Source organism: Pan troglodytes, chromosome 6 (assembly GCF_028858775.2).
Source record: "Pan troglodytes isolate AG18354 chromosome 6, NHGRI_mPanTro3-v2.0_pri, whole genome shotgun sequence".
NCBI lineage: Eukaryota > Metazoa > Chordata > Mammalia > Primates > Hominidae > Pan > Pan troglodytes.
Window position 1 is genome coordinate 107,670,030 of NC_072404.2, and position 27,522 is coordinate 107,697,551.

At 54.7% G+C, this 27,522-nt stretch overlaps 2 protein-coding genes across 4 annotated transcripts in view; one reads left to right on the forward strand and one right to left on the reverse strand.

The window, feature by feature from the left end:
• Window positions 1–241: 241 nt before the first annotated feature.
• On the forward strand, window positions 242–24,708 carry BRI3 (brain protein I3). Of its 2 annotated transcripts, none has more exons than XM_063813798.1 (3): window positions 242–513; window positions 926–1,028; window positions 24,523–24,708. In XM_063813798.1, the coding sequence occupies exons 1-3, from the start codon at window positions 372–374 to the stop codon at window positions 24,593–24,595; spliced, it is 318 nt and encodes a 105-aa protein (XP_063669868.1). In that variant the 5' UTR covers window positions 242–371; the 3' UTR covers window positions 24,596–24,708. The 2 variants fall into 2 exon arrangements, with proteins under 2 accessions (XP_063669868.1, NP_001239480.1); NM_001252551.1 differs by lacking the exon at window positions 24,523–24,708 and adding an exon at window positions 9,322–9,738 and having other exon boundaries at window positions 249–513.
• BAIAP2L1 (BAR/IMD domain containing adaptor protein 2 like 1) overlaps window positions 11,456–27,522 on the reverse strand; it is a 109,924-nt gene continuing 93,857 nt past the window's right edge. For both annotated transcript variants that reach the window (XM_016945059.4, XM_009453667.5), the window contains 5 exons: window positions 25,734–25,941; window positions 24,479–24,556; window positions 22,243–22,423; window positions 12,283–12,320; window positions 11,456–11,807 (listed from right to left, as the gene is read on the reverse strand). In XM_016945059.4, coding sequence (XP_016800548.1) covers window positions 11,732–11,807; window positions 12,283–12,320; window positions 22,243–22,423; window positions 24,479–24,556; window positions 25,734–25,941 — 581 coding nt within the window. In that variant the 3' untranslated portion in view covers window positions 11,456–11,731. The remainder of the gene's footprint in view (window positions 11,808–12,282; window positions 12,321–22,242; window positions 22,424–24,478; window positions 24,557–25,733; window positions 25,942–27,522) is intronic.

Consider the following 27,522-nt stretch of genomic DNA (forward strand, 5'->3'; position numbering starts at 1 on the left):
TCGTCGTGGGGGATGGGCGGGGGGGGGTGGTCTCCCCGCCACGGGAGGTCTAGAGCGCAGCGGCGGCGGGGCGGGGCGGAGTGCAGAGGCGCAGCCGGCTGGGCGGCTTCGGGAGGGCGCGGCCCCTTTAAGACGCCCCGCCGGCCCTGCCCCCGCGCCCCGCCTCCCGCCGCCCACGTGACCCCGGTCTTGTGACTGGGCCCGGGAGGGCGGGGGAAGCCCGCGGCTCGCGCCCGCCCCGCCCCGCCCCGCGTCTGCCTCAGAGGGGCCCGAGCTACCCGGTCCGCCGCGTCCCCGCCGCCGCCGCCGCGTCCCCCGCCGGGGCCGACCGAGCCGAGCCGGGCCGGAGCGGCGGGCGCGGCCGGGCCGCCATGGACCACAAGCCGCTGCTGCAGGAGCGGCCGCCCGCCTACAACCTGGAGGCCGGCCAGGGCGACTACGCGTGCGGCCCGCACGGCTACGGCGCCATCCCCGCCGCGCCCCCGCCGCCGCCCTACCCCTACCTCGTCACAGGTGGGCCCGTAACCAACTTTCCCCGCCGGCGGCTTCCGAGGTGGCAAGCCCGGTCGGGGGACGCGCGTCCGGAGGCGGGTGGGGCCCGCCCGGGGGTCCTTCCTGGAGCTGGAGGTCCCCGGGCTGGCTTCGGGACCCGGCGCCGCCGAGGGCCAGCCTCCCCCCCGGGGCTCTAGTCCTCGGGCCCGTCGTAACCCGGCGGGGCCGGATCCCTGCCCCAGATGAACTTTGTGTCACGAGGCGCTCGCTGTTGGCAGATTAGCGCCGAATCAGGCCCGCGGTGGCCGTCCCGAGGGTGGAAAAGACCGGGGCTTTTTTAGCGGGGTAGAGGTTGGGGGGACAGGATGGGTAGTCCCCGTGGCGGTCCGATTTCTCCTCCCTGCACCCTAATGACCTGCTTTCCCGCCCACAGGGATACCCACCCACCATCCCAGGGTCTACAACATCCACAGCCGGACCGTCACCCGCTATCCTGCCAACTCTATCGTGGTCGTGGGAGGCTGTCCCGTCTGCAGGTGAGTGGGTCTGCAGCCTGGGGACTGGCCCTGGAAGCTCTGAGAACCCCCGCCCTAACCCCCAGGACCTCACAGCTCTGCTTGTGGGAGTGGGTCCGGCTTGACTTGGATCTTGACCAGAGCCCTTTATGGGAGGGACAGACAGGCTGCCCGAATGCGGTGTGGGAGAGTGCGGGTCCGCTCACCCTTGGCTCTGAACACATTTTGTGGGGGTAAAAGGGTGGATTCCTTTTCCTAGATCTTGGGGCATTGCACCCCAAGTGATTGGGATGTAGAAATGGTAACAACGGGACTCGTGGTCCTTTCGTCTTTGTTCTGGGACTTGCAAGGAATCAGGTGTCTGCTTTTTCCTTCAATTTCCGCAAGTTTACTCTGCAGTTGATCGTCGAAGGTGGTGGAAGGTTTCGTTTTCCCGGAAGGGGCATTTGGAAGTAAGTGCACCAGCAGGACAGACCTCAGTGGGAGAAGCGACGGCTGTAAGAGCTGCTTTATCCAAAGTTGGCTTGAAACGCTCTTCCACGAGCTGGACCAGGATGGAAACCCCGTGTTTCTTTGAGGCAGCAGTTATTTTTTTCATATCCTCGCATTGGACCTGCACACACTTTTTGGTTTTTATAGGGCCCCAAGGTGCAGCTAGAGGCTTGTTTTGTGGAGGTTTTGAGGATTCACATTTAAATAAGGATTAATTAAATATAAACCCTTGGCAGCTGGGGGTGTTCAGATTGCTTAGAAAGTAGGGGCAGAGTTGGCGGGGACAGGGTTTTCAGCTGTGTCTGGGAGGAGGAAGTTGAAGCCACTGAGATGGAATTAAGAAACCCTGGTTTGGACTTAGACTTGATTTCAAAAGTGTGTGTGTAAGGCCTAGAGTGGAGTCACGGGGAAGTGAGTGATTTCAGAGCCTTACCAGGCAACTTCCTGGGAAGGAAGGGCAACCTAGAGGTGGGGACAAGAGGCTGGGACCTCGGGGGCAGGTTGTGGCTGCTTGCCTGCACAGGGACCCCGTGACAAATCCTAACTGGGACGTCAGTTTGACACAGTTGGTCACCACCCAGCAGAAACATTAGCCTTTGGAGTGAAGGTGGAGGGAGGGCAGGGTGGGGCGCTGGCTGCCTTCGGGACATAGTTCTCTCCCGGAGCTGCACCGGGTTGGGGGGATGTGTGATGGGGGGATGTATGCAGAGCTGTGTGAGTGCGAAGGCACATGGAGGGGACTCAGAACATGGAGGAGCAGAGGGTCTGCCTGCGTGTCATTGTCCATGCCCTGCCATCCCGGTGTCCAGCCTGCCGGAGGAGCCGGGTTCCGGTCCTGGTCCTGCCAGGAACAGCGGGGCCTGTTTCCCCACCTGGGACGTGGGGGTGTCTGGTGAGGTGTCTCTGAAACTCTTAGCTCTTCTCTGCCCAAACCCCTGAACTTGGAGAGGTGGGAGACCAGCGGCAGCGAGGGATGGCCCAGATATCCCAGGGCTGGGGGGCGCCGAGGTGGTGGCGCAGTTGCTGTCGGTATGGGGGCACTGGCCCTGCCACTTCCCCTTCCCTAGGTGGGAACTGTGTCCCTGCAGAGGCCCATGGCTTCCGCTAACCTGGAGGTGCTCTCCAGTTATGCAGAACCTGGAGCGGGGTCAGACTGTGCTCTGCTGGGAAGGATCTTGGGCTCGGCCCTCAGAGGCTGCAGGGGTGTGGGGTCCTTGGTTACTTGATCACTGCTCTTTGCCTCTGGGCAGCTGCACCAGGCAGGGTGGAGGCTGGGTCCTCTCTGGACAAGGTTGGGGGGTCCTTAGTCCTTTAAGTTGGGACCAGAGCACTCTTGGATCCTGCGGCGACCCCTTGGGTTGCAGCCAGGCCCTCCCAGCACACACGTCCCTGCGCTCTGCCCGTGGTGCCTTGGATGCTGGAGAGTGGCTCTGGCTCCCCGAGGCTTTGCCTCTGCAGCTGCGTTGGGCATGGGATGGGCCCCTGTGCCCTGCGGCAGCCAGAGGGCGAGCAGGGGGCTGGGTGTTCTGCTGCTGGCGTGGGTGGGGTGTGTGGTCCCTGGGCCACTCCTCTCTGCGAGGAGAGTGGAGACGGTTCCCTGAACACACAACACACACGTCTGGCCGCCGCCTGGCGTCTTGGCCTGGGAGACAGGATACCACTCACATGACCACACTTCCTCCTGCCCCAGGTCCAGCCCGCTGGGCTCTGTCCCCCTCCCTGCCTGGTGGCATGGCAGGAATTTGCCCAAGTCACACGTCTGTTAGTCCTTCTGAGTGAGGCTTGGCCAGAGAAGCCCGTGTCCCTTGTGGCTCTGCTGCCCTGGCCAAGCCTTTGCTGAAGCTGCCTGACTCCATCTTCCCTTTTTAGCCGTTTATGAGGAAGCATTTCCGCAGCCCGGCGGCGGATATGTCCCTGCTCCTCCCACCCTCCTGCTTCACCCCTGCCCTGCCTTGCCCTGCCCTGCCCAAGGCCTGGGCCTCCCTGAAGCCAGGTTCTCCCTTGCCCAGGGAGGCCAGTCATTCTTTGCTGGGGGTGTGGTTGTACCTAGGTGCAGGATGAGGTAGCTGCGCTGGGAGGCTCTCCTGGGCTGGAGCAGAGCCTGCGCCCTGCAAGCGGGGAAGGCAGGAGTGGGGAAGGCCCCTGGCCTGCACCAGGCCCCCATGAGTAGTGGCTGGGCTGTCACTGGGTATTTAGTTTTGGGGGTGACCAGAGAGAGGAAATCCTGGAAAGGATTTCACTTTTCCTAGGTAAGGTGAAAAGAACAGCTGTGGAGAGCGGATGTCGCTCAGAGGTCCAGGGTGCGGCTCAGTGGCCAGCGTGGAGGCTGCCACGGCCCTTGGGGGGCAGAGGTGGGCTGTGGAGGGCACGGGGTGGTGACTGTGGAGCCCGGGAGGGGCTGGAGGGGAAGGAGCCTGTGACAGCCTTGGGCTTCCAGATGATGGAGGTGGAGGGGCTGCTCCCTCCTACCACCTGTGACCTGGAAGCCAGAGCTCCCCTGGTTGAGGAAGTGGCTGAGTTAGCTGGGATGGCTCTGCCCATATGTATGGCCTGTGGGCTGTCCCCGTCCTGACAGTCTTGGCCTGAGGTGTGGGGGCAGCGGATGGGCCGGAGCTTGGGCCTGGGCTGCTCGCTGGGCAGGGCTGCAGACCTTGGTGCCCAAGTGCTGCCTCAGTGGCCTCCTGAGTCTCTGACCTTGGGCTCAGCCCCCAGCTGTGGGCCAAGTGGCACTGCTGGGGTGGGTGTGGTGACAGGCAGAGTCTCCGGGCACCTGCTCAGGCCTTTCTTCCACAGGGGAGGCGAGGGCTGGCCCTGGCCATTGGGTTTGCTGGGAATGGCCCTGGGAGGTCCTGGTGAACTGTCCCTAAGCCAGGCAGCTCCCCTGTGGGGAGTGGACACCCTGGGACAGCCAGAGCCTGGCTGGAGCTGCTTTGGGGCCACCTCACCCTGCGCTGAGCATGGCTTCAGGCCCACAGCCCTCTGAGGAAGCCCTGTGTCTCCCCTTTTCCTGGCGAGGCCTGGCCTTCCAGCGGGGTGGTGGTCTGGGGTTGTTCCTGGGCATGGATGGTGCCTCGAGGCCACCGTGTGCGCAGAGGGCAGCTTGGTGCCCTGAGGCCAGCCCCCTGTGACACTGCCTTTGGGGGCTGCCTGGGAGGGAGAACTGGGACCTGCAGGATGGGTGCTCGTGACTGGGGAGCCCATCTGGGTTCAGATCCCAGCCACGCCTTTCCCGGCTGGGAGTCCCTGGACACACCCTGAGCTTCAGCCTCCTGTAAAGTGCCTGTGGGGACACAGGAAGGGCGAGGATGGCCTTCTCCCTGGGCAGCTCAGAGCCCTGCTGCCAGCCCCCTCTGTCCTTGGTGAGGCGGGAGCCCCGCGGCCTCTACTGTCGCAGGGCCCAGCTTGGGGTGGATGACAGTGGCATGACTGGCCACTTTCACTGCAGGACTGGAGTCGCCTTAAGGGAGTGCTCTTGGAATTAGTCAGTTCCCTAATTTCGCCAGTGGCCATGGTCCCTCCCTGGCCGCGTGGCTTATTGCACAAGAATGGGGGAGGGGCGGCTAGAGAGAGCCGGTCAGGACCAGAGCGGTTGAGAAGGTTGAAACCCACCTCACCAACTCAGGTGGGCTCTCCCGGGTTTGGAAGGGAGGAGAACTCGAGGCTGTGGGGACCGCAGGTGTTCCGGGGCAGGGGTTCCCCTTCTGCCCTCCAGTGCTGGGGACGGGACTGCCCTGCAGCTTGGGGAGTCTTGACCTAGAATCTGGATTGTGTTTCTCAGTTCAGAAGATTTGGGGTTTTAAAAAGTAAATGATGCCAACACTCCTTTTGAGGTCTAGGGCAGTACTGCAGTTAAAACTTTAATATTTCTGCAGCAAGACATGAATATTCAGATAAAGTAGGATAAATTACGACTATAAATAGCCACACACCAGTTCAGGTCACATGTTGCTGCCAGGTGAGTTTGCTGTCAAGTGACAGCAAGTTCTGCCTTCAGCGCCTCTTGGCGTTTGAAGTTGTGGGTACGGCTGTGGAATCCTGGGGGGTAGGGAATGCTGCCCACCCTTAGGCTGACCCCAGAGCCAGAGGTGAGGGCCGAACTCTCCTGGCCAGCCCTCGGGCCTTCGAAGCCCGTTCAGAGCTCTCAGGCCCAAGTGCTCGTTCTCCCGGGCCGGGGTTCTCGGGTCTGGATCACAGCCTTCTGTTGCTGGCAGAGGCCTGAGCCTCCTGGGACAGCTGGATCTGTCCAGCTCCCGGGCTGCACTGCAGGGAAACAGGCTTGCTCTCCCCAGAGACCCGGGGGCCTTGGCCCTCCTACCCTCTCTTTAAGCAGTGTGGAGGTGGGCAGGAGGGTGGGGGTTGAATGGACCAGGGATGGGGAGGCTGCCTTAGGAGGTGCCGGAGTGGGTCCCTGGACTGAGGGGCTCAGGCCAGGGTGGCACAAACGGCCCAGCCCTGTGCTCTGGCTGAGGATGGGATGGGTCTGGACAGAAATTCCGTGGGTTGGAAGGAGGGTGTTTCCCTGTGCCTGGGAGGCCGTGGGGTCAGCGCATTAGGTTTGGCCCATTGTGCTGCTTGCAGCCCCAGGGCTGGGAATCAAGGTGCTGGGAAGTGAGGTGCCGGGGCCTGGGTGGGCTGGGCTGGCGCTGCTGGAAATCCTAGCACTCAGGTGGGCCGGCGCCCTGGCCCGTGGCAGTGGGAGTGCAGCAAGAGTGAGCAGCCTTCCTGCACTTCTCAGCTCTGACAGAGTAGGTGGGTTTTGGGTCTGGATGGAGAATTAGGAAGCAGGAGGGCGCTGCTTGACTTGAGTCCCAGGCGCGAGCAGCAGCTGCAGGTGGGAGGCTGGTGTGGGCGGGGCCCCCAGGCAGCACTGTGAAGCCCCACCCCTGCCCATTGCACCATCACACCTGGATGTCTCTGCTGCGCCCCATGGGCGGGCTCCAGCTGGGCTCCCCACCCACACCCCTTTGCCCAGCTTCCTCCCAGGCATCTCTGGGCCTTTGAACAGGCAGTCAGTTCTGCCTGCAGCCCTGCCTCTCAGCAGCTTTGGTCCTGAGGTGAGGTGCTCAGATGGTCACTGATTGGGCTGGCTGAGGGGTGCCCGGTGACACTGGGGACCACTCTGGGGGGTGCGGGCTTCTCCCCTAGAAGGATTTCTCAGCCGGTTCACCCTCCCTGTCTGCTTTTTCATGGGACATTTTCTAACCAGAATATACAGCCAGTGTGTTTCCTGGGATTTGACTGTAGATGCCAGGAAGAAAAGGGAAGAGGAAGCTCCCCTGAGAGGCCTGAGGCCACTGGCTCCCTCCAGCTCCCCCGGAACCTGTCATGGCCATCTGTGGGGACACAGCTGGTGCTTGGCCTTCCCGAGGCTCCCCCACCTGGACTGTGTGGTCTTGGGAGCTGTGGCACCTGGGGGAGAAGGTCCTAGAGCCAGGCAGGGCGTGCTGCACTTGGCAGGGCTGGGTGGAGGTGTCCTGCCCAGTCTGGACTGGCAGGGGCAGCCCTGGGCAAGGCTGAACAAGTGTGGTGGCCTGACGACCTTCTGGGGCTTAAATAGGGGACACTTTCGTAAAAGCCCACACAGGAAGTAGAAACTTTCCTGGCAGACTCTGGTCTTCTGCTTGGCTTTGCCTTGGAGCTTCATGGTGTGCCCTGCAGCCCAGCTCAGCCCCTCCACACAGACAGGTGGCATTGTGTGAGTTTGGGAAACACTGGGTACAAGAGTGCTGCAGGACTTCTCAGAGCCTTTTGAGAACGAATGGACATAGGGACTGTAGGAGAAAAGTTTCCCAAAATCGGCTCAACAATCCCCCTTTTCCAAATGCGTACCACTGTGTCTGGCTAATTTTAAATTTTTGTAGGGAGGTGGGGGGGGGTCTTTGTTGCCCAGGCTGGTTTTGAACTGCTGGCTTTAAGCGATCTGCCTCAGCCTCCCAAAGTGCTGCAGTTGCGGGCGTGAGCCACGGTGTCCTACTCCATTGGAGATTGCTGAAGGGACCTCCCTGAGTAGGCTAGAGGGAGGCAGGTGGGCATGAAGTTTTTTTCTTTTTTCTTTTTTTTTGAGACGGAGTTTTGCTCTTGTTGCCCAGGCTAGAGTGCAGTGGCACGATCTCAGCTCACTGCAACCTCTGCCTCCCAGGTTCAAGCAATTCTGTTTCAGCTTCCCGAGTAGCTGGGATTACAGGTACCCACCACTACGCCCGGCTAATTTCTGTATTTTTAGTAGAAACGTGGTTTCACCATGTTGACCAGGCTGGTCTCGAACTCCTGACCTCAGGTCATCCACCCACATCGGCCTCCCGAAGTGCTGGGATGACAAGCATGAGCCACTGCACTTTGCAACTTTTTCTTTCAGCAGTGGAAAGCCCGACTTCAGAATATTCTGGTTTATTTTTCCATAATCCTCGGAGAAGCAGGGAACAGGTTCTGTGGGTGGGGTTTGGGCTCCCCAGCCTGCCTTGCCCAGCAGGGGTGGGGGCAGTGGCCCTCATGAGTCCAGACCCCCAGGAAGCAGCTGGAAACATCCAGGGGGCTGGGATGGGAGTAGGGTCCCCCAGATGGCCAAGTTTTCTCCCCTTAGCAAGGCACAGGTAGTCACGCTTCCCTGTTGCAGGCAGGCGGCCGCACTGCCTTGCTGTGGGCTCCCCTTCCCCACTAAGCACCAGGTCCCATCACCTGTCAGACAGCCCCACCCTGTTGTGTTTTTCTCTCCACTCACTCCAGTACTGGCTGGATGGGGGGTTTGGGCCCCCAGGAGGCCCAGAAGGAGCCCGTGGGAGCAAAGCTTTTCTCATTTGGGCTGAGCTGGCTAGTGTGGTTAATTTCAGCTGTGTCCAGAACTTTCCAGAAATAGCCTAAGGAGCTGAGCTGAGCACTAGGCTTCTGGCTTCCTACTTTTAGGGCCTCTGAAATTGACAGTTGGGTTTGATGATGATTTCAGGTCACTGAACCTAGGCTCACTGGCGCAGGATTTGAGGGATGGCCTGCAGGTGTCTTTAGTTTAGTCTGTTACAAACATTGAACTTTGTTGAAGAGGCGGCTTTGAGATCACATTTCTCAAAATAAGTGGCCTTCAGACATTGTGTGAACATGGCCGACTGTAGTCTCCCATTAACCCACCCCTGCTACCAAAGGAACGGAAATCGAATAAAAGCCCAAACCTGACTGGATCACTAAGCTGCTAGTTGCTCCTTTTCTAAGAGCAGATGTGTGTGGCTTGTGGCACCAAAATGATCATGCCTCTCAAGGTTTTACTTTTTGAGATGGAGTCTCGCTCTGTCGCCCAGTCTGGAGTGTAGTGGCTTAATCTCGGCTCACTGCAACCTCTGCCTCCTGGATTCAAGCGATTCTCCTGCCTCAGCCTCCCAAGTAGCCGGGACTACAGGCATGTGTCACCACGCCTGGCAGATTTTTGTATTTTTAGTAGAGACAGGGTTTCACCATGTTGGCCAGGCTGGTCTTGAACTCCTGAACTCAGGTGATCCACCCGCCTCCCAGAGTGCTGGGATTACAGGTGTGAGCCACCACACACCCTGCCTTGCCTTTCAAGGTTAACTGATGAGTCCTTTCAACTGTTTTATTCTTCCCGTTTTCTTTGAATGTTACATGTAGTGATTAAATAACTATGGCCATTCCATGAACGGGTACGTGCAGCTGGTTCTTGGGGCTCTCCAGGCCAGTGGGCTCTAGCTGGGCGGTGGGGTGGGGGGCTGTTTTCTGTCACTCGCCAGAGGTCCCCATGTGAATGCAAGGGTGGGAGGGGTGAGGGTTCTGGCTGCCCAGGTCCTTACGGTGCCACCCTCTCTGCCCGTCTCTGCTGCAGGGTTGGGGTGCTGGAGGATTGCTTCACCTTCCTGGGCATCTTCCTGGCCATCATCCTCTTCCCCTTTGGGTTCATTTGCTGTTTTGCCTTGAGGAAGCGACGATGCCCCAACTGTGGAGCCACCTTCGCTTAAAGGGAACACCAGGCCCGGCTTTCCTACACCCAGCTCTCTTTTTCTAATGTAAATGTTGTGTACAATAGTTTTATTTGATTAAGCTTCAGGACTGTTTTGTAAAGCGAGGTGGGACCGATGTGGCACACGCCAGCTGCGGTTTCCCGGAGCGTGGAGAGGCAGCGCTGCTGCTCCCGCCCGAGGCTTATGACAACTCAATAAAGCACTGCTTTTATTTTTTGCAGTCTTCAATTTGAGAAAGGTGAGAAATAATGTTTTCAATAAATGAGATTCATACCATTGTTGACCTGGTGCTGCTTACTCGGTGCTTTCAGACACCCAGGAAAGACTGGAACGACGACCCCATCGCTCCCCCGGCCAGTCCTGACCACAGTTGTATTCAGCAGGCGCTTACAGCTCAAGAAAATGTTTTCAAGTTCTGCTTTATTATTAAAGTTGTAATCCCTTGATATTTACAGAGCAGGCACCTCGGTGCCAAGGACCAGGCCATGCCCCTGTTCTGGTCTGGGAGGCAGAACCTGGGGTTGGGTGAGCCACGGGGTCTGCAGGTTGCATCCGAGACCCCCAGGTCCTATTCTTCCATCCCGTAACAAAACCAGAAACCTTCCCAAGGCAGAACGCCAAAGGCCAGGTGTCACCCACACCCCAGCAGTTCCCCTTAGCGCCAGATGGGGCTCCCTGAGCCCTGTGGCTGAAGTGGGGAACACGGCCATGGGGCTTGTGTGGACTGAATTCTCATGTGGCTGCAGCCCTTTCTGTAGTACAGACTGGGGTTGTTAACATAGTTCATGGTGCCTGCAGCCCCTTCATGGTGGGGGTGCCTGGTTTGTCCTCCCAGGAGAAGCAGGTGGTAACACTGCTGGACCTGGCTGGAAGGAGCCTGAAGCATCGGCCACGTCCACTGGCTTACCTGCATGTAACCTTTCCCAATCTCAGCCTCATAGGATACTACACTTATGGTAAGGCCAAAGGAGAGGGGATAAGTCACAGCCCCAGCACCCCGCAACACACACGGTGAGCGGCCGGGCTGGATTGCAGCAGCATGATCTGGCTCACTGCAACCTCTGCCTCCCGGGTTCAAGTGATTCTCCTGCCTCAGCCTCCTGAGTGGCGCCCACCACCACACCTGTCTAATTTTTGTATTTTTGGTAGAGACTCCTGACCTCAGGTGATCCGCCTGCCTCGGCCTCACAAAATGCTGGGATTCCCGTACCTGGGCCGGGCTGGGAATTTTAACCATGACTCTCCACTCCAAAATAGGTCCAGATCCTTGGCAGCCAGAGGTGATTTCCAGCCCCAGGCTCAGGGCAGCCAGTGCGTAGTCCTCACATCCATACCATAGGGCCAGGTTCCGAGGGCATCATGGCTGCTAGGCTGAAAAACCCGCCCTTCTCCAGGCACCAGAGGTCATCCTGGCTTTACATGTATCCTTTGAGAGTCTGTACCTGACTCAAACACGGAGAAACCAGGACCCCGAGCAGTTTGAGTGTACTGGTAATGGATGCAGCTTTGGCCACCTAGCTGAGTGAGAACACAAGGAGCCGTGACTCCGACGCCCAGGCCTGTGTCCTGGATGGGCCGTGTGCAGCGAATCCGTCGGTGACTCCTAACTACCAAGAAAAGGAGCTCTCGGAGGAGATTTCGTCGAGTGCTACGTGTGGCTGTGATAAGGGCAGGCAAAGCGTCTTAGCACTCTACAGCTCTGGCGTGGTTGGAGGGAGGGCGGGGTTTCTCCGTCTCTGGAAGCTCTACACTTAAACATTTTAAGTTAAATTACATTTATATAGTATTTTCATAATTTATATTGCTTAAAATTATGATTTGCATGCTAAGATGCAAACTTACGTGATATCTTCTTTAGACATAATGCTATTAAGAGCACATGCTTTATAAAATAAAACTGGTCTCATTCATATCAGGTGCAGAAAGCCAGTCTTGAAAGCATGGACTATCCCTTATTCTGGCTGTTATTAAGGAAAAAATTCATTTAAAAAAATACAGTAAAGATTGAAACCAAGTTTACTGTTTCTTGAACAGAATAGGAAGAAAATATTTTAAATGACTGAGCTAGTCATTAGACTATTACTCATTTATCTTAAAGGCAGAAACGTGTCAACCCAACTACGTGAAACAGAAGCATGATTTGCTTAAGCAGGCGACATTAGAATTAGGCCTCTCCACTGAAGCTTCCCGACTGTCAGCACGTGGCAGACAGGACGCGCCCATCATTCCGCAAGGGAGAACCGGAGAGGCCCGGGAGAGTCCTTGGCTGTCCTCTCATCGAATGATGGGTGCCGAGCGATCATTCGTCACAGTCGGGCGGAGTTTCACAGTGGCAAAGGGGTTTTCTCCGCTGCAGGGGATAAGAAAAATCTTTCAGAACTTCTGCTCTACGAGGGAAACTGGATTTTAACAGTGCTAATAACCTGTTCTTGCCCTGTGAGACTGGGCGGCTGACCACCTCCCCAGCTTGTACAGGTCCCAGCAGCGTTTTCTGAGTGTGAAAGTTTTGTTCAGTGATGATTCCTACACCATACCACCTGCTGCAGAACGATCCCAGGTTTTAAGCGTTCTGGACGTGGGCACCCACACCTCTTTAGTCCTGCATTGTGTGTGACATGGGGGTCACTCTGGGGTGGGGAGGCCCTGCTCCCAGTGTGGTCTAAAGTAGTTGGTAAAGCGAGCAGGGGGCTGCACTCCCCCATGGCTCCACAGGCCGAGGCCTTTCTCAGGCTGGACCCCCTGGGCTGGGCACCGAAGGCCCTTCCGGGGGACAGTACAGGGAAGAGCAATGTCACACACAGGCTCACGTAGGAAGCCACGCCTACCTGAGAAAAGGCGGCTTTGCAGTCCCGTTGGCATCGTTCTGTGAGAAAGATAAAGAAGTTTATGGAGGGCTTAGAATTGGTCTTTTAAAAATTATTTTAGGTAGAGATGGGGATTTGCTATGTTGCCCAGGCTGGTCTCGAACTCCTGAGCTCACGTGATCCTTCCACCTTGGCCTCCTAATGTGCTGGGACTACAGGTGTGAGCCGCTGCGACTGGCCTGTATTGGAGATTTTTAATAAGACCCGAAGGTAAAGACATCTAAAACATAAGGGATGTTTAAAAGTGCCCTGTCCCAATCTGTTAGACTGTTTAAATTCACTTGGAAGAATAAGGCAAGAACAGAAAACGCTCTGAAAGGCGGTAGCAGCCCTCCCAGGTGTCAGAGCGTGAACAGAGCATGGCACTGCCTGCGCGGGTCACCCGTGATGTCGGGAGCTCACGTGTGAACGAGCCGCCTGCTAAACTTGGAAACAGTTTCACAAAATGAAGCTTGAGCAACAGAGCGACATCACAGAAGAAAACATTTGTGCCAAACAGAACCTCTCAGACTCGGGGCAAACAGAGATCCCGCAGGTCCTCAGCCACGGTCTTTTGAACGCAGAATCTAGTGACTGGGGTGTGCTTTTTGGGAGCTGACTCCTGAAGCATGACAAAGAAACAGGAAATAAAAATAAAACCCCACTGGCTTTGGGGCTGCTAGAGCCAGGGATCTTGTAGGAAGCTCAAACTGAGGAAAAGAGAAGGTGGAACCAAAGTGCAAAGGTGCCTACAGGGCTCGGGTGGGGAGCAACTCCTTCCAGCACCTGCCACCCAGGGCGAGCCAGGGCCAGGTGTGTGCGCGCCTTCTTTCCCTCACTCCAAAAAGCCTGCAGGGTTTAACACTCTTTCCTGCCTGCACACAGGGAGCGGGGTCAGGCAGCCGCCCAGGAGAGGGCAGTGTAACACTGTGTAACCAGCCTGTGGCCCGGCCACACCGTCCTGACAGCCCCAGGAAGCGTCCCAGCACCCCCGGGGGGTCTCAGGGAACACGCAGACCTCTCAAGATTGACTTAGGGGAGGCCCTCTCATGCCCGATGCCAGCGCTAGAGCGCAGGCCGTTCCTGGACATGGAGGCCCAGGCCAGGCCTCCTCTGGGATGGCCTCCACTGCATGTTGGGTGTACAGGCTGTGGAGACAGAAGGCAGGTTGGGAGCCCCAGGGCTGTGCCTGAGACCTGTCCCACCCTCCCCAGATCCCCTGGGCAGGGCATCTGGGGCCAATTCATTGTCTGCTTTTCATCACTGGAGCACAAAGCCACTGACCTGCCTTGCACATCCTACAGGGCTTTAAATGGCCGCAAAAGTGACTTCCTGCGGGGCACGCAACGCTTCCCTAGCAGGCCTCAGAGGAAGTCCTTGCTGGTGTGAGGTGCATGCTCTGCGATTATGATGGGCTAATTTATGATTTAAATGCACCAGGGTGCCTGTCGCATGTGCTCACGGTGCTGGCATTCGTGGACTCTGTTGCAGAAGGGCCATGGCTGGGCCTGAGGCACGATTCATGCCAATCCTGACTCCACTCTGCCCTCCCCTCCTCTCCCACTGGAGTCATCTGACTCCTTGGGGCCAACACCATCTCCCTCACATGTGCAGCTTATGCTAGGGGAAGGCGCTTCCCAAACTAGAAACCAGAAACACCCTCCACCCACCCCAAGCACACCCCGGAGCTTGTTCAGAGCCTCCTGGTCCCCCACAGGACTTTAAAAAGGTCCCAGTAAATCCTCACAAAGAATGCAGCAAGAAGCACCGACTCCTGCCAGGAGGACTGAGGAGGAAAAAGAACGCCTAAGATGACAGCTGGAAGCCACTCAGTGTCGGGCCAACCCCGTGCACGCACGCCTGGGGCCCAACAATCCTGCTCCCTGTAGGAACAAGCAGGGCACACACCCATGGGCACCGAGACACTCGGGCAGCCCTGGAGAAACAGCCCAGACCAGAAACACCAGACGCCCGTCAATGGGAGAGCCAGAACCAGCTTCTGTACAGACAGCAGGTCACCACACAGCACTGAGCGACTGTCCCTACGGGGCCACCCCAGACGGCCATCTCTGTGCCAGGGCTTGGGGAGTCTGGTGTTGGAGAAGGGATGGTCACGGAGGTGGGCCATGCCGGGTGATCGTGGGGGCCGGGAACGTCCTGCTGGGTATACGGAGTCACATCATGAAAATTCATTGTGTGCTTTTCTGTCTGTGGTATTCTGTAATACAATGTTTACTTTAAAATATGTATTGGGCCAGGGACAGTGGCTCATGCCTATAATCCCAGCACTTTGGGAGGCTGAGGTGGGCGCATCACCTGAGGTCGGGAGTTCGAGACCAGCCTGACCAACATGGAGAAACCCCGTCTCTACTAAAAATACAAAATTAGCTGGGCGTGGTGGCGCACGCCGGTAATCCCAGCTACTCAGGAGGCTGAGGCAGGAGAATCGCTTGAACCGGGAGGCAGAGATTGTGGTGAGCTGAGATTGCACCACTGCACTCCAGCCTGGGCAACAGAGTGAGACTCCGTCTTTAAAAAACAAAAAAACAAAAAACCAACAAAACAAACAAAAACAGAAACAACAAAAACATATTGGACGTGTTCAGGCAGATTTCCCGTTTAACATCTGCATGTTTCTCAGGGACCTGAAACCTCAGCACTCCTTCTGGATACAAGGCTGGCAGGAGCCTCTCTGTTCCCTTTCCTTGCAGTGGGGGACACCTCCAAGCCACAGGCAGCACTGCCACCGGCACCCAGGGCCCCGCGGGCACTGCCTGCTGCATGTCCTGTGTCCCCAACAAGACAGGAGACCACTAAGGCCACGAAACCAGCAGCCACTACGAGAGTGGTTGGGCTGCAACTGGAGACTATAGAGCGAGGCCACCAAGCGGCTGACTGCGGCCAGGGTGGACACATCTTGTGATCCCCCATCTCCCGCAAGAATCCAAGAATCCAAAATGTGTGTGTGGACACTGGCTGACCACCCATCACTCGATGCCTGGTCCACACCCCCTTCCCGACTGTACGGAGCTTCCGGGGTGCCCACCGCATAGCCATGCGCCCAGGTTGGGGGACTAGTTGACCTGGCTTTCAGAGGCGTCCCGGGCAGCTCGGAGCACCGAGCACCACTTTTTCCCTTGGGCTGCAGCAGAGAATGCTGGTGGCCCTCACTGCAGAGGGCAGGACAGAGTGAACAGGGCCAGTGCAGGTGGCCTTGCTCCTGAGCAGAATGGAACATCCCTAAGGAACATTTCCAAGCCAGCTGGAAGCCAGTTACTCGCAACAAAAGTGGCCCTCACTGACACCTGTCTTCAGTGTGAAAACCCATTCCAGTCCTCGTCTGTGGCCCGGACTTGTCTTCCAGTTCACTTCTGATCTAGTTCAACCCCTTTATTCTCAAAAGGGGGACGCTGAGACCCAAACAGGGAAAAGCCAACTGCTCCGAGCCACTGGGATCTTTTTGGAAGCTGAGGCGCCCATGTTGTGACGCAAACGAAGATGCGTGCAGGCCTGCACCGGGGGCACTGGCGGCTCTCAGGAGGGGCTCACGCCACGTGAGGGCGCGCTGTGAAATGCAGGCTTGCTTTTACAAAGGAGAGCTGTGTGCTTATTTAAAATGTTGGGAGGGAGCCAATACTTCCTCACTTGGAACTGCAGTAGAAAATACGTAAATTAAAAAAATTCAGGCCGGGCACAGTGGCTCACACCTGTAATCCCAGCACCTTGGGAGGCCAAGGCAGGAGGACTGCCTGAGGTCAGGAGTTCAAGACCAGCCTGGGCAACATAACAGGCTCTTATCATTGTTAATAAAAACTTAAAGAGATATCACGTGACCTGTGGCAAACCCCTAGCTTGAGTCCTGGCAAGTCTCCCCTGCCCCCTTGGGAGAAGCCCCTGCTCTCAGATCGTCTAATAAGACGCGCCGTCACAGGACAGCTGTGGGGCTTCCCAGGTGAGTGGGATGCTCTATGGACACCTAAGGTTAAGCATTCCAGTGTCATACGACCTGTAACTCACAGGAGCTGGATATAAAACCATGTATAAAAATGCTTTTAAAAAACATTAGGGGCTGGGTGCGGTGGCTCACGCCTGTAATCCCAGCACTTTGGGAGGCCGAGGCAGGCGGATCACAAGGTCAGGAGATCGAGATCATCCTGGCTAACACGGTGAAACCCCATCTCTAATAAAAATACAAAAAACTTAGCCAGGCGTAGTGGCGGGCGCCTGTAGTCCCAGCTACTCGGGAGGCTGAAGCAGGAGAATGGCGTGAACCCAGGAGGTGGAGTTTGCAGTGAGCCGAGATGGTGCCACTGCACTGCCGCCTGGGTGACAGAGCAAGACTCTGTCTCAAAACAAAACAAAAAAAACATGAGGATGCTTTCCCAGCTCTCATGGATCCCAGTGTTTGGCCTGGGATATAACACAGCTTTCCCCAACATCATCAGCTGGTTTAGGCATTTTGGTTAGGGAAAGCTAAGTTATTAATCGAGGTGGACATAAAAAGGCTGAGACACGTAATTCCAGGACTGTGTCCCCGGCCCTCAAGGGTGCCAGAGGCCCCCGGGGCTTTCAGGTGGCAAAGGCTGCCATTGTTTTTGAGACAGGTCTTGCTCTGTCACCCAGGCTGCAGTGCAGTGGCACGACAGCTCACTGCAGCCTCGACCTCCTGGGCTCAATCGATCCTCTCACCTCAGGCTCCTGAGTAGACTACAGGTATATGCCACCATGCCTGACTTTTTAATTTTCTGTTTTTTGGTGTTTTTTTTGAGATGGAGTTTTCCTCTTGTTGCCCAGGCTGGAGTGCAGTGGCGTGATCTTGGCTCACTGCAACCTCTGCCTCCCAGGTTCAACTGATTCTCCTGCCTCAGCCTCCCGAGTAGCTGGGACTACAGGCGCCTGCCACCATGCCCAGCTAATTTTTTTTGTATTTTTAGTAGAGACAGGGTTTCACCATGTTGGCCAGGCTGGTCTCAAACTCTTGACATCAGGTGATCCACCTGCCTCGGCCTCCCAAGGTGCTGGGATTACAGGCGTGAGCCACCACGCCTGACTGGTTTTTTAGTTAGTTTTCTATGTAGACGAGGTCCCACTATATTGCCCAGGCTGATCTGGAACTCCTAGGCTCAAATGATCCTCCCGCCTCGGCCTCCCAAAGTGCTGGGATTACAGGTGTGAGCCACCGTGCCCGGCAGGCTGCCATCTTTTGAGCCTCAGCCATGGTACCTGCTTCTTGACCACCACGTTATGGATCAAGCTTCTTATTTTTGTGTATATCTAGAGATGGGTCCTTTCTCTGTCGCTCAGGCTGGACTTGAGTTCCTGGGCTCAAGTGATTCTACCACCTTGGCCTTCCAAGGAGCAGGGATCACAGGTGTGAGCCACCATGCCCAGCTAGAGCAAGTTTTTAAATGGAACACTGTACTATTTTGTATGATCTATTCCTAACTGTCCAATGTGGCAACCACTAGCTGTATATGGCTACTTAAAATAAAATAAAATTTGCCGGGCGCAGTGACTCATGCCTATATTCCCAGCACTTTGGGAGGCTGAGGCGGGAGGATCACCTGAGATCAGGAGTTCGAGACCAGCCTGGCCAACATGGTGAAACCCCATATCTACTAAAAATACAAAAATTAGCTGGGTGTGGTGGCACGCACCTGTAGTCCCAGCTACTTAGGAGGCTGAGGCGGGAGAATTGCTTGAGCCTGGGAAGTGGAGGTTGCTGTGAACCAAGATCATGCCACTGCACTCCAGCCTGGGTGACAGAGCAAGACTCCATCGCATAAATAAATAAATAAACAAACAAATGTAAACGTCTAGTTCCTTCGTTGCACCATCCGTTTTTCAAGTGCTCTGCTGCCCTGTGTGCCCTGTGGCTGCTGGACTGGGCAGGGAACATTTCCATCTGTGCTGCTCGTCTCTGACACACACATGCTTGATCCATGCTCCCTGCTGGTGAGGAGGCTGCGAGGCCAGGAGGCCCAGAACACAAAGCCATTCCCCTGCTCCCTGCTCCCGCCCTTGGAGCAGCACCAATGCGTCTGTAGGCTGTTTCCCACAGCTGCGCTCCTGGAACTCCTGACTGGGATTGGTCTGGATGAAACGTGGTCACTTGTCTAACAGGAGTGCTGTCTACAGAGGCTGGATGCGGGTGACAGTTGCGGTCCCTCCCCACAGTGCTTTTGCAGTCTGCATAGGATGTTAGAATAACAGCATGCAGATGACCGCGCCGTGTCTTATCAGGAAAGCGTACTGATGTGGAGGCCAAGAAGCTGCTGGCTGAGATTTCAGAACTGGGTTTCTAACCTGCCGTGGGCCTTGGACAGCGGCTGCCATTCTTCTGTGCCTCCCTTTCTCCATTTCACGAGGCCCCGCTATCCCTCTACCTCCCCAGGAGGTCCCAGCACAGGCACTGCTCAGGAAGCACCACCGTGAGGTGCGAAGGGTGTGAAGGTACGAAAGACAGGAGGGCACCACAGGCTGGCGGCACCACTCCCCTCGCGGCCCAGCCAGAAGCCAGGCAGCAGTGTGGGGGCTCATCCTGCCTCTCTGGCTGGTGCCTGACCCCAGCTCTTGAGCCCCCCAAGTCACCGCAACACCCAGGCCTTGTGTTTTTGCTGAAGCTCGTGCCTTAGAGCCTGGCTCCGACGCTTTCCTCCTAGAAGCCTCCCCTGATGCGTCCCAGGAACCCTGGCCTCTCCCCTTGTCCTCACCCCATGCATCGAGCGCTCCCTGGACTCCACCCCTGCGTGGGTCTCATTCCTCTTTGTGTCCTGAGGGCTTGGCTCTAGGCCGCCCAGTAGAGGCTGGCTGGATGAATGCTGATGGGAGGTCTCATCTCTGTCCACAAAACCCCTCCCCCACAGCCATACCCTCACTGCCATGTGACTGTGTTAACAGAAGTCTGCTGGCCTCAGAGGTCTGCGGCCCAGGAAATCTCAGCTGCCATCAGTGATAAACATGACCTCCCTGTGGGCGTCACCTCCACCCCTGTGCTGGATGGGCCTTCTCATCGATTTCAGTGATCATGAAGTTAATCAGCAGTCAGCACTCAAACACGTGCAGAATCAATAACAACTGAAATGATTAGAATCCACATAAGGAGGGCATTCTCATGAGGTATCTGGGGCTTTTGAATGTTCTTGGATGAAACCAGAAATGAAAGGCTGCTAAAATGAAAGCCTGAAAGCCTTCTAGCTTTTTTTTTTGTATATATATATTTTTTAAGTGGAGACGGGATTTCACCGTGTTAGCCAGGATGGTTTTGATCTCCTGACCTCGTGATCCGCCCACTTCGGACTCCCAAAGTGCTGGGATTACAGGCGTGAGCCACCGTGCCCGGCCAAGCCTTCTAGCTTTCAAGACAGAAAGGGGGAACCTGAAGATGATGGTGTGTGCGTGTGTGTGTGTGTGCGCACGCGCGTCTGTGTGTGTGGTGGGGGTTAGAGGGAGGGTGGTCTTGGGGAAGTGAGCTTTGGCAGGTGCGGCCCGTGGAGGCAGCTGGGGACTGGATGACTGGGAATCTCTCCCGTGGAGGGGACAGCCTGAAGCTCGCGGGTGTGAGCTGAGAATACCAGCTCAGGTGGGAAGGGTGGCGGTGGTGTCCACATGGGCCAGCTGCGCTGGTGGAGGCTACAGGGCACCAGGTCGCCCCCTGCAGGCAGCCCCAGCTCAGCCCAACCCTCCAGGTCAGGGCCCTCGGGGACAGTGGTGTGCTTAAAGCTCTGCTGCCCGAGGAAGTGGGAAGCCGGTAAGAGGCGTGCACCGTGCGCTGGCAGTCTCCCGACACTGACAGAATGTCATGATCCAGCCAACGAAGAGGTTTAAGAATGAAGCCAGGTCACCTTTCCACTCCCCACTGCTAAGTAAGGAGGAATCTGTCATTACTGAGTACACTGATACTTACAACCAGGCTTCTTCCATTTATCCAATTCCCTGCAGTAAGAATGGCGGCGACAGTACTTTCTTCACCAAGCTTTATCCACACGATAAATACACTGACAATGACACGTTTTCATTTTCTAACACTGAAGACTATCCAGGGTTGGCCAAAGTGTCAGTGCTCTCACTTACAATGCCAGAGCTGTGATTTTTGGGGGCAAGATTCTTTTACCTTAAAAGGCATTATCCAACCTCAATAAAGCAGCAGGCTAGGCGAACATCAACAGCTACTAACATCACAAAAAGAGACGGACGTCCACACGTGCCTCCTCACTGGTGAAATGCTCCAGCAAAACACAACAGTCAAACAAGCAAAACAGCAACAGACTGAGCAGGGCCTGAGGTCTAACTACCAATTTACAGAAATACAGGAGACACGGGGGAACGCAGAAAGGACACCATCAGCAAAATCCAGATGGGGGACACCCTCCAGGACAAATGACTGGTTCTTCTACAAAGAGACTGCTAAGGACAAGAGGCAGAGGGGGGACCTGCAGCTAGAAAAGGCCTCACGAGCCCTATCCACCAATTACAATGTATGGAGCTGATTTGGATCCAGATTCAAACAACTACACTGTAAACCATTTTTCTTTTTTTATGAGACAGGGTCTCTGTCATCCAGGCTGGCATGCAGTGGTACGATCACAGTTCACAGCAGCCTCGAACTTCTGGGTTCAGGCGATCCTCCCACCACAGCCTCCTGAACAGCTGGGACTACAGACATGTGCCACCGTACCTGGCTAATTTTTATATTTTTTGTCTACATAGGGTTTTGCTATGTTGCCCAGTTTGGTCTAAAACTCCTGGGCTCAAGTGATCCTCCTGCCTTGGCCTCCCAAAGTGTTGGAATTACACAGACATGAACCATTGCACCTGGCTTCAAAGACATTTTGAATGAAGTTTCAAAAGCTAGCATTCCTAAACCAAATCATGCCAATGCAGTCTACAATGAGGCAGGTCTACGTTCCCAGACTCCTCAAGGCTCACTCGTAGGTCCGGGGCAGGCACATCTTAGAAGCGCATCCGTTTCATATCATAAAGACACTCCACGCCTGGGCACCACTCACAGCTGAACTAAGGCCCCGGACACAAGGTATAGGGGCCTGGCTCCTTCGCCCCAAAGCAAGACAGCTCCTGGAGCGAGGGGTGCAGACACCACCACCCAGCCTCCTCCCCTTCACCCACAGGTCTCATGCCAGGGCGCACTAACTCAGCCAACCCAGCCCGGGAGTGATGTCCAGCCGCGCTGCTCCCCACCATGCCATCACCTCACCTTGTGTTATTCTCTGCATGGCTTCTAGTGTCAGTGTTTTTCTTTATTTTTTATTGTCTGCTTCCTATCACTAGAACAGAAGTTCTGAAGAGGCAGGCAGAGTCTGGCCTTGTTCTCCTCTAGCTGGAGAGCCCGCACCAGGGCCTGGTGCCCAGCAGACATGTGCGGTGGCGGGAATGGATGAATTGGTTCCGGGAGCCCAGGACCTCCATGCTGGGCCCCCAGAGGCAGGTTAGGGTTATCTTTCAGGGTTATCGTTAACCCTAAACGCCGTGCCTAGAAGGTTTAGGGTTAAAGATAACATCCGCAGTGCCTGGGAGTAAAGACTTTCTGAAGAAAGATGAAGTTACCACTTTTAACGTAAGCCTCTCTTCAGAAAATAAGAAAATGAAAGAAAATGGTGATTCAATGGCTAGAAGACTGCAGCCAGGCAGGAAAGATAAGAAACCTAATAAAATCTAGCAAACTAGAGGCGACTGTGTGTAAACTCTCACTGACAAGATAGAGTCCACATGAAAGAAGGGCTGAAGTCAAGGAGGTGAAAGGCTGCATGACAAAGAAGGGAATCTAGAGGATCAAAGGCGGCAAGTCCCCTCCTCCCTCCTCCCCGGGGACACCACCCTCCCCCTGGGGACAGAGCAGAGCAAGGCGGTCACCACAGGACCTGCGCCTCCCAGTCGGGGATGGCGAGTCCAGGACCCAGGACGCCCTGCTGCGGCTTTACTCACAGGAGCCGCGGTCTCGGGCTTGGACGCCGGAGCCTTAAAGGTGGATGTCGTTCTGGCCGAATCTGCTCTCCTGTCGGCAGCTGCCCCCATGGACAAGCATTCCAAGTAGTCGGGTGGGGGGATGACAACACTGCTATTCTCAGACAAGTTCACGGTGCTGATGCTTCTCACTGGCGCGGGGCTCAAACCCAAAAAGGACACAGCACGTGTTAGATAATGTCTCACCACCAAACCCCAAACATCCTCTGTGTCCCTGACCAAGGACAACAGTAACAGTACATCACCAATCAAAACCTGATCTTGATCTCACACACACAGACACACACAGTACATATATCAATACAAAACACTGTATTTTTTAAATTTTTTTGCGACAGAGTCTCACTCTGTCACCCAGGCTGGAGTGCAATGACATGATGTCAGCTCACTGCAACCTCTGCCTTCTAGGTTTAAGTGATTCTTCTGCTTCAGCCTCCTGAGTAGCTGGGATTACAGGTGCACGCCAGTGTGCCCAGCTAATTTTTTGTATTTTTAGTTGAGATGGGGTTTCACCATATTGGCCAGGCTGGTCTTGAACTCCTGACCTCGGCTGGGATTACAGCATGAGCCACCACACCCGGCCTAAAACACTAATGTTTTTAGCGGTTTCTAAACATATCCTCACAAGAAATTTTTTTTTTTTTTTTTTTTTTTGAGATGGGGTTTCCCTCTTATTGCCCAGGGTGGAGTGCAGTGGCGCGATCTTGGCTCACTGCAACATCCGCCTCCCTGGTTCAAGTGATTCTCCTGCCTCAGCCTCCCAAGTAGCCGGGATTACAGGCGCCTGCCACCACGCCCAGCTAATTTTTTTGTATTATTATTATTTTTTTTAAGTAGAGACGGGGTTTCATTATGTTGGCCAGGCTAGTCTTGAACTCTTGATCTCAGGTGATCTGCCCGCCTCGGCCTCCCAAAGTGCTGGGATTACAGGCATGAGCCCCTGCGCCTGGCCAAAAAATTATTTAAAAGACATGACAAAAGGAGAGGAAACCTTTTAAATTAGGGGCTGGCTCTTGATTGATTTAATCTAAGGAAAGAAATTGGAGACTAGCAAAAGCTGGAGTGAGCAATGAGCTAAGAGTTAAAAAAAAAAAATGTAAACACTTGAAATTTTAACATCCTAAAAGTGTTACTCAGTTTTTGTTCCCCAGCACAATGGCATTTTAGCTCTTCTGCTAGGGATGAAGATTGCAGACAGCATCAGACCCTGGGGAATGCAACGTCGGACCTGGAGGCCTTCTACCTGGCTAGCTGGATGGGTTATGGGGGTTCTGTGAACTTCGATCCTCCCACCTCAGCCTCCAGAGTAGATGGGACAATGGGCATATGCCACTATGCCCTGGCTAATTGTTTATTTTTTTGTAGAGATGGGGATCTTGCTATGTTGCGCAGGCTGGTCCTGAACTTGTGGCCTCAAGTAATCCTCCTGCCTCCATCTCCCAAAGTGCTGGGATTACAGGCACAAGCCACCGTGCCCGGCCAGTTTCCTCAATTTTTAAAGTGGGGGCCCACCTCATGGGGCTGCTGTGAGAATTAAGTGAAAAAATCAATGCAAAGTCCTTTGGACAGTCTCTAGGCAATAACTACTGTTAGTATCTGATCTGGAATACGGATCTGGGGGTTTTCAGCATGGAGGTGCTCAGCAAAGCCCATCAGTGTATTTCAAGCCATGGGAGTGGACGAGATGGCCCAGCACAGGCAGGAAGGATGGACCCAGGGTGACTCCCAAGAACACTGATGTTTAATTGATGGGCAGAAGAGGGGTGCAAAGAGCTGGTGAGGCAGAAGACAAACAGAGCACAGGTCAAGCAGCCGGGGCCAGAGAACATTCCAGAAAAAGCATACAACAGCGTTAAGGGCTGTAAGATAAGAACGGTAAGATAAGTGTAAGATAAGGACGGAAAACACATGCCTTGGGTTTAGTGACCAGGAGGGGCAGGGCACAGGGAGGGAGTTTCAGAGGGCTGCAGGACTGCGAGGAGTAGGTGGCCTGGGCTGGGTCTCCTCACAGCAGCAAAGCTCGGGGACAACAGAAATCACGGCAGACAGCACTGTGAGCCGCGGTCTCATCTCTGACTAGTCCACGAGAGCTGAGGCTTAGGGCAGGGCCTGCGACAGAGCTAGATGGTGGTGTGTTATAGAAACGACAAGGCAGGGGTTTCTGTCACCGGGAGAGCTCAGCCACGTTCAGGGCTACCTTGGCGTGGGCACGGTCACTGCTTCCGTCTCATTTTCTTCCAGCAACTTCGTGTACGACGACGGGAACCAACCCCTCCTACCGGCAAAGAGGGAGAAAAGACCCTATCAGCAGTAGACACGTGGACGGCAACCTCCCTGAACAACCTGGTGAGAGCTCAGGGCAGACAGGTCCACTGCTCCAGAAACGCCCACGTGTGGAGGAAATGAAATTAAGACTTTTAATAGGTAAATATGGACTTTCACATACACTGAACAATGTGTATTGTTAACAATTTTTTTTTAATAGAGACAGGGTCTCACTCTGTTGCCCAGGCTGGAGTGCAGTGGTGCGATCATAGCTCACAGCAGCCTCGAACTCATGGGCTCAAGCAATCCCCCTGCCTCAGCATCCGAGTAGCTGTGACTAGAAGTGTGCACCACCATGCCTAGCTAAAAAGCAATATATGTTGTATGTATAACATTAATTTGATTTGGATTACCCCTTTTTTTTTCCATATTGGTTTTATTTAATACATCTGAACAATCTGTCTAGAAAACTGACAAGCTAGTTACAGGAAGGCTTGTGCACATAATTATGGCTGAAATTAAGAGGATTGCATTCAAACTACCTACGTGCTAAACCTTAACAAAGTATATCTTATATGCAGATTATCTTCAATAAATCAAATGCTAATTTTATTTTATTTATTTTTTTGAGACAGAGTCTTGCTCTGTCACCCAAGGCTGGAGTGCAGTGGCGAGATCTCGGCTCACTGCAACCTGCGCCTCCCAGGGTCAATCCTGCCTCAGTCTCCCGAGTAGCTGGGATTACAGGTGCCTGCCACCACGCCTGGCTAATTTTTGTATTTTTCATAGAGATGGGGTTTCACCATGTTGGCCAGGCTGGTCTGGAACTCCTAACCTCAGGTGATCTGCCTGCCTTAGCCTCCCAAAGTGCTGGGATTACAAGCATGAGCCACTGCACCGGCCAAATGCTAAATTTTTTTTAAAAACAAAAGAATGTTTAAACTACTTTCAGACAGGTGACTTCATATGCTCTAATAACTATGCATGCACCAAATGTATCTCTACATGCACAGACATACAGAAAATAGCCTGGGATCGAATAACTTCAGTTAACTAAACTAGAACTAAACCATAAACTTAACTTTGGCTAAAATGTGAGCATGTCCACGAAGACAGTTTGCAGCTTGGCTGCTCTGGAAGGGAGGGGCCGTCTGGAGCCCTGCGGGGACCATCACGCCCAGACTTACGCCTTGGACACGTCGTGTTCTCCATAGAGCCAGCCATCCTTCTCCTCGGGGATGAGCAGCGTGATGACATCTCCCTGTGCAAAGCTGAGTAAGGTCTTGTTGGAGCCCGCAGTGTGCGGGAAGATGGTCTTCACTTTCTGCTTCTTCATCATGTTCAGTCCCGTTGCAACCGAAACTGATCGCTGTAAACTGGGATCTTCAGAAGTACCTGTTGAAGGGAGTGTAGCAGTAATGGCTTTTCAAAGCATGAGAATCAATAGGCACATTCCAATAAGCAAACCCCAGGAATCCACCTGTTCTCATCTTGCCAACAACGCTCCTTCCACGGAAACTGACCCTGTCCTATTTCCTCGCTTTGATCATTGCCCAGAAGGGACAGGGACTGTTGAGAAACAGAGGCAGCGTGCAGCCTGAAGGCATGCACCGTGCAGAAGAGGATCCCTGCGGCTGCGGGCTCTTTTCCAGGCCCAAGGACAAGGCAGTGTGTGCCGGGCAGTGTGTGCACTGCTTTAGCCAGGATGGCTCTTCTTAGAGAGGCAAACCGCTCCAACGCCAAACTGCCCTCGCAATTCCAATCGCAAAGGCAGGCTAGGGCCACAGTTCAAACCCAACTGCCAATGTCCACAAAGAAAAGAAGAAAGCTGGAAATGCAGTCGGTCTTGCCATGCTGGCCGCTCAGCTTCTCACCCCCAGGCCTAAGAAGGACAAGGTGAGCATGAGTTCCATTTACAGAGTCCTCACCAGGTGCCAGTCACGATCTCAATGTCTCACAGCTGCCATCCCGCCAGGCTCCCAGGAGGAAGGTGCTGCTATTTATTATCCACAGGACAGACCCCACAGCTGGCAAGTGGCTGGGCCAGGAACCAGCTAGGGCAGGTTTGTCCCATACTCTCTACCCATGAGCACGAGGCTGTGCTGTTCATGCCTCCATTCAAACACAGGCTGATATTTCCACTCCAGGGGAAAAAAGGTAGAAAAAAAAATATATATATATGTATGTATATACATTTGAGACAGAGTCTCACTCTATTGCCCAGGCTGGAGTGCAGTGGCAGGATCACAGCTCACTGTAGTCTGGACTTCCCAGGATTAAAGGATCCTCCCTCCTCAGCCTCCTAAGTAGCTGGGACTACAGGCACATGCCGCCATGCCAGGCTCATTTTAAAATTTTTTTGTAGAGATGGTGTCTCGCTATGTTGCCCAGCCTGGTCTTGACCTCCTGGCCTCAAGTGATCCTCCCAGCTTGGCCTCCCAAAGTGCTGGGATTACAAGTTTGAACCACTGCTTCTGGCCGTTTTTTTTTTTCCATTCAAATTTTCCCAGGCTAGTAATACAACAAGCATCTTTAATTTAAAACAATGCAAGATCTCTTTCTGCTTTATTCTTGCAGATTCTTCATGATTACAACATAAACCTTGCGCCCCCTTAACCTGCCACTCTCTACTTCGCTGGTGTTGAACCCACCAGCAGTTTTCTTTCTTTTTTGAGACAGAGTCTCGCTCTGTCGCCCAGGCTGGAGTGCAGTGGTGTGATCTTGGCTCACTGCAACCTCTACCTCCTGGGTTCAAGCAATTCTCCTGCCTCAGCCTCCTGAACAGCTGGAATTACAGGCGCGTGCCACCATGCTCGGCTAATTTTTGTATTTTTAGTAGAGACAGGGTTTCACCATATTGGCCAGGCTGGTCTCGAACTCCTGACATCGAGATCCACCTACCTTGGCCTCCCAAAGTGCTGGGATTACAGGCATGAGTCACCGCGCCCAATCCTCCACCAGCAATTTTCATTCTGC

What these genes read in the sequence shown, in the direction of transcription:
- BRI3 (NM_001252551.1), top strand. Translation starts at nt 372, where the DNA reads ATGGACCACAAGCCGCTGCTGCAGGAGCGGCCGCCCGCCTACAACCTG. An exon ending in CTACCCCTACCTCGTCACAG is followed by an intron (nt 514 to 925) that starts GTGGGCCCGTAA and finishes TCCCGCCCACAG; the next exon opens with GGATACCCACCCACCATCCC. An exon ending in GGAGGCTGTCCCGTCTGCAG is followed by an intron (nt 1,029 to 9,321) that starts GTGAGTGGGTCT and finishes TCTCTGCTGCAG; the next exon opens with GGTTGGGGTGCTGGAGGATT.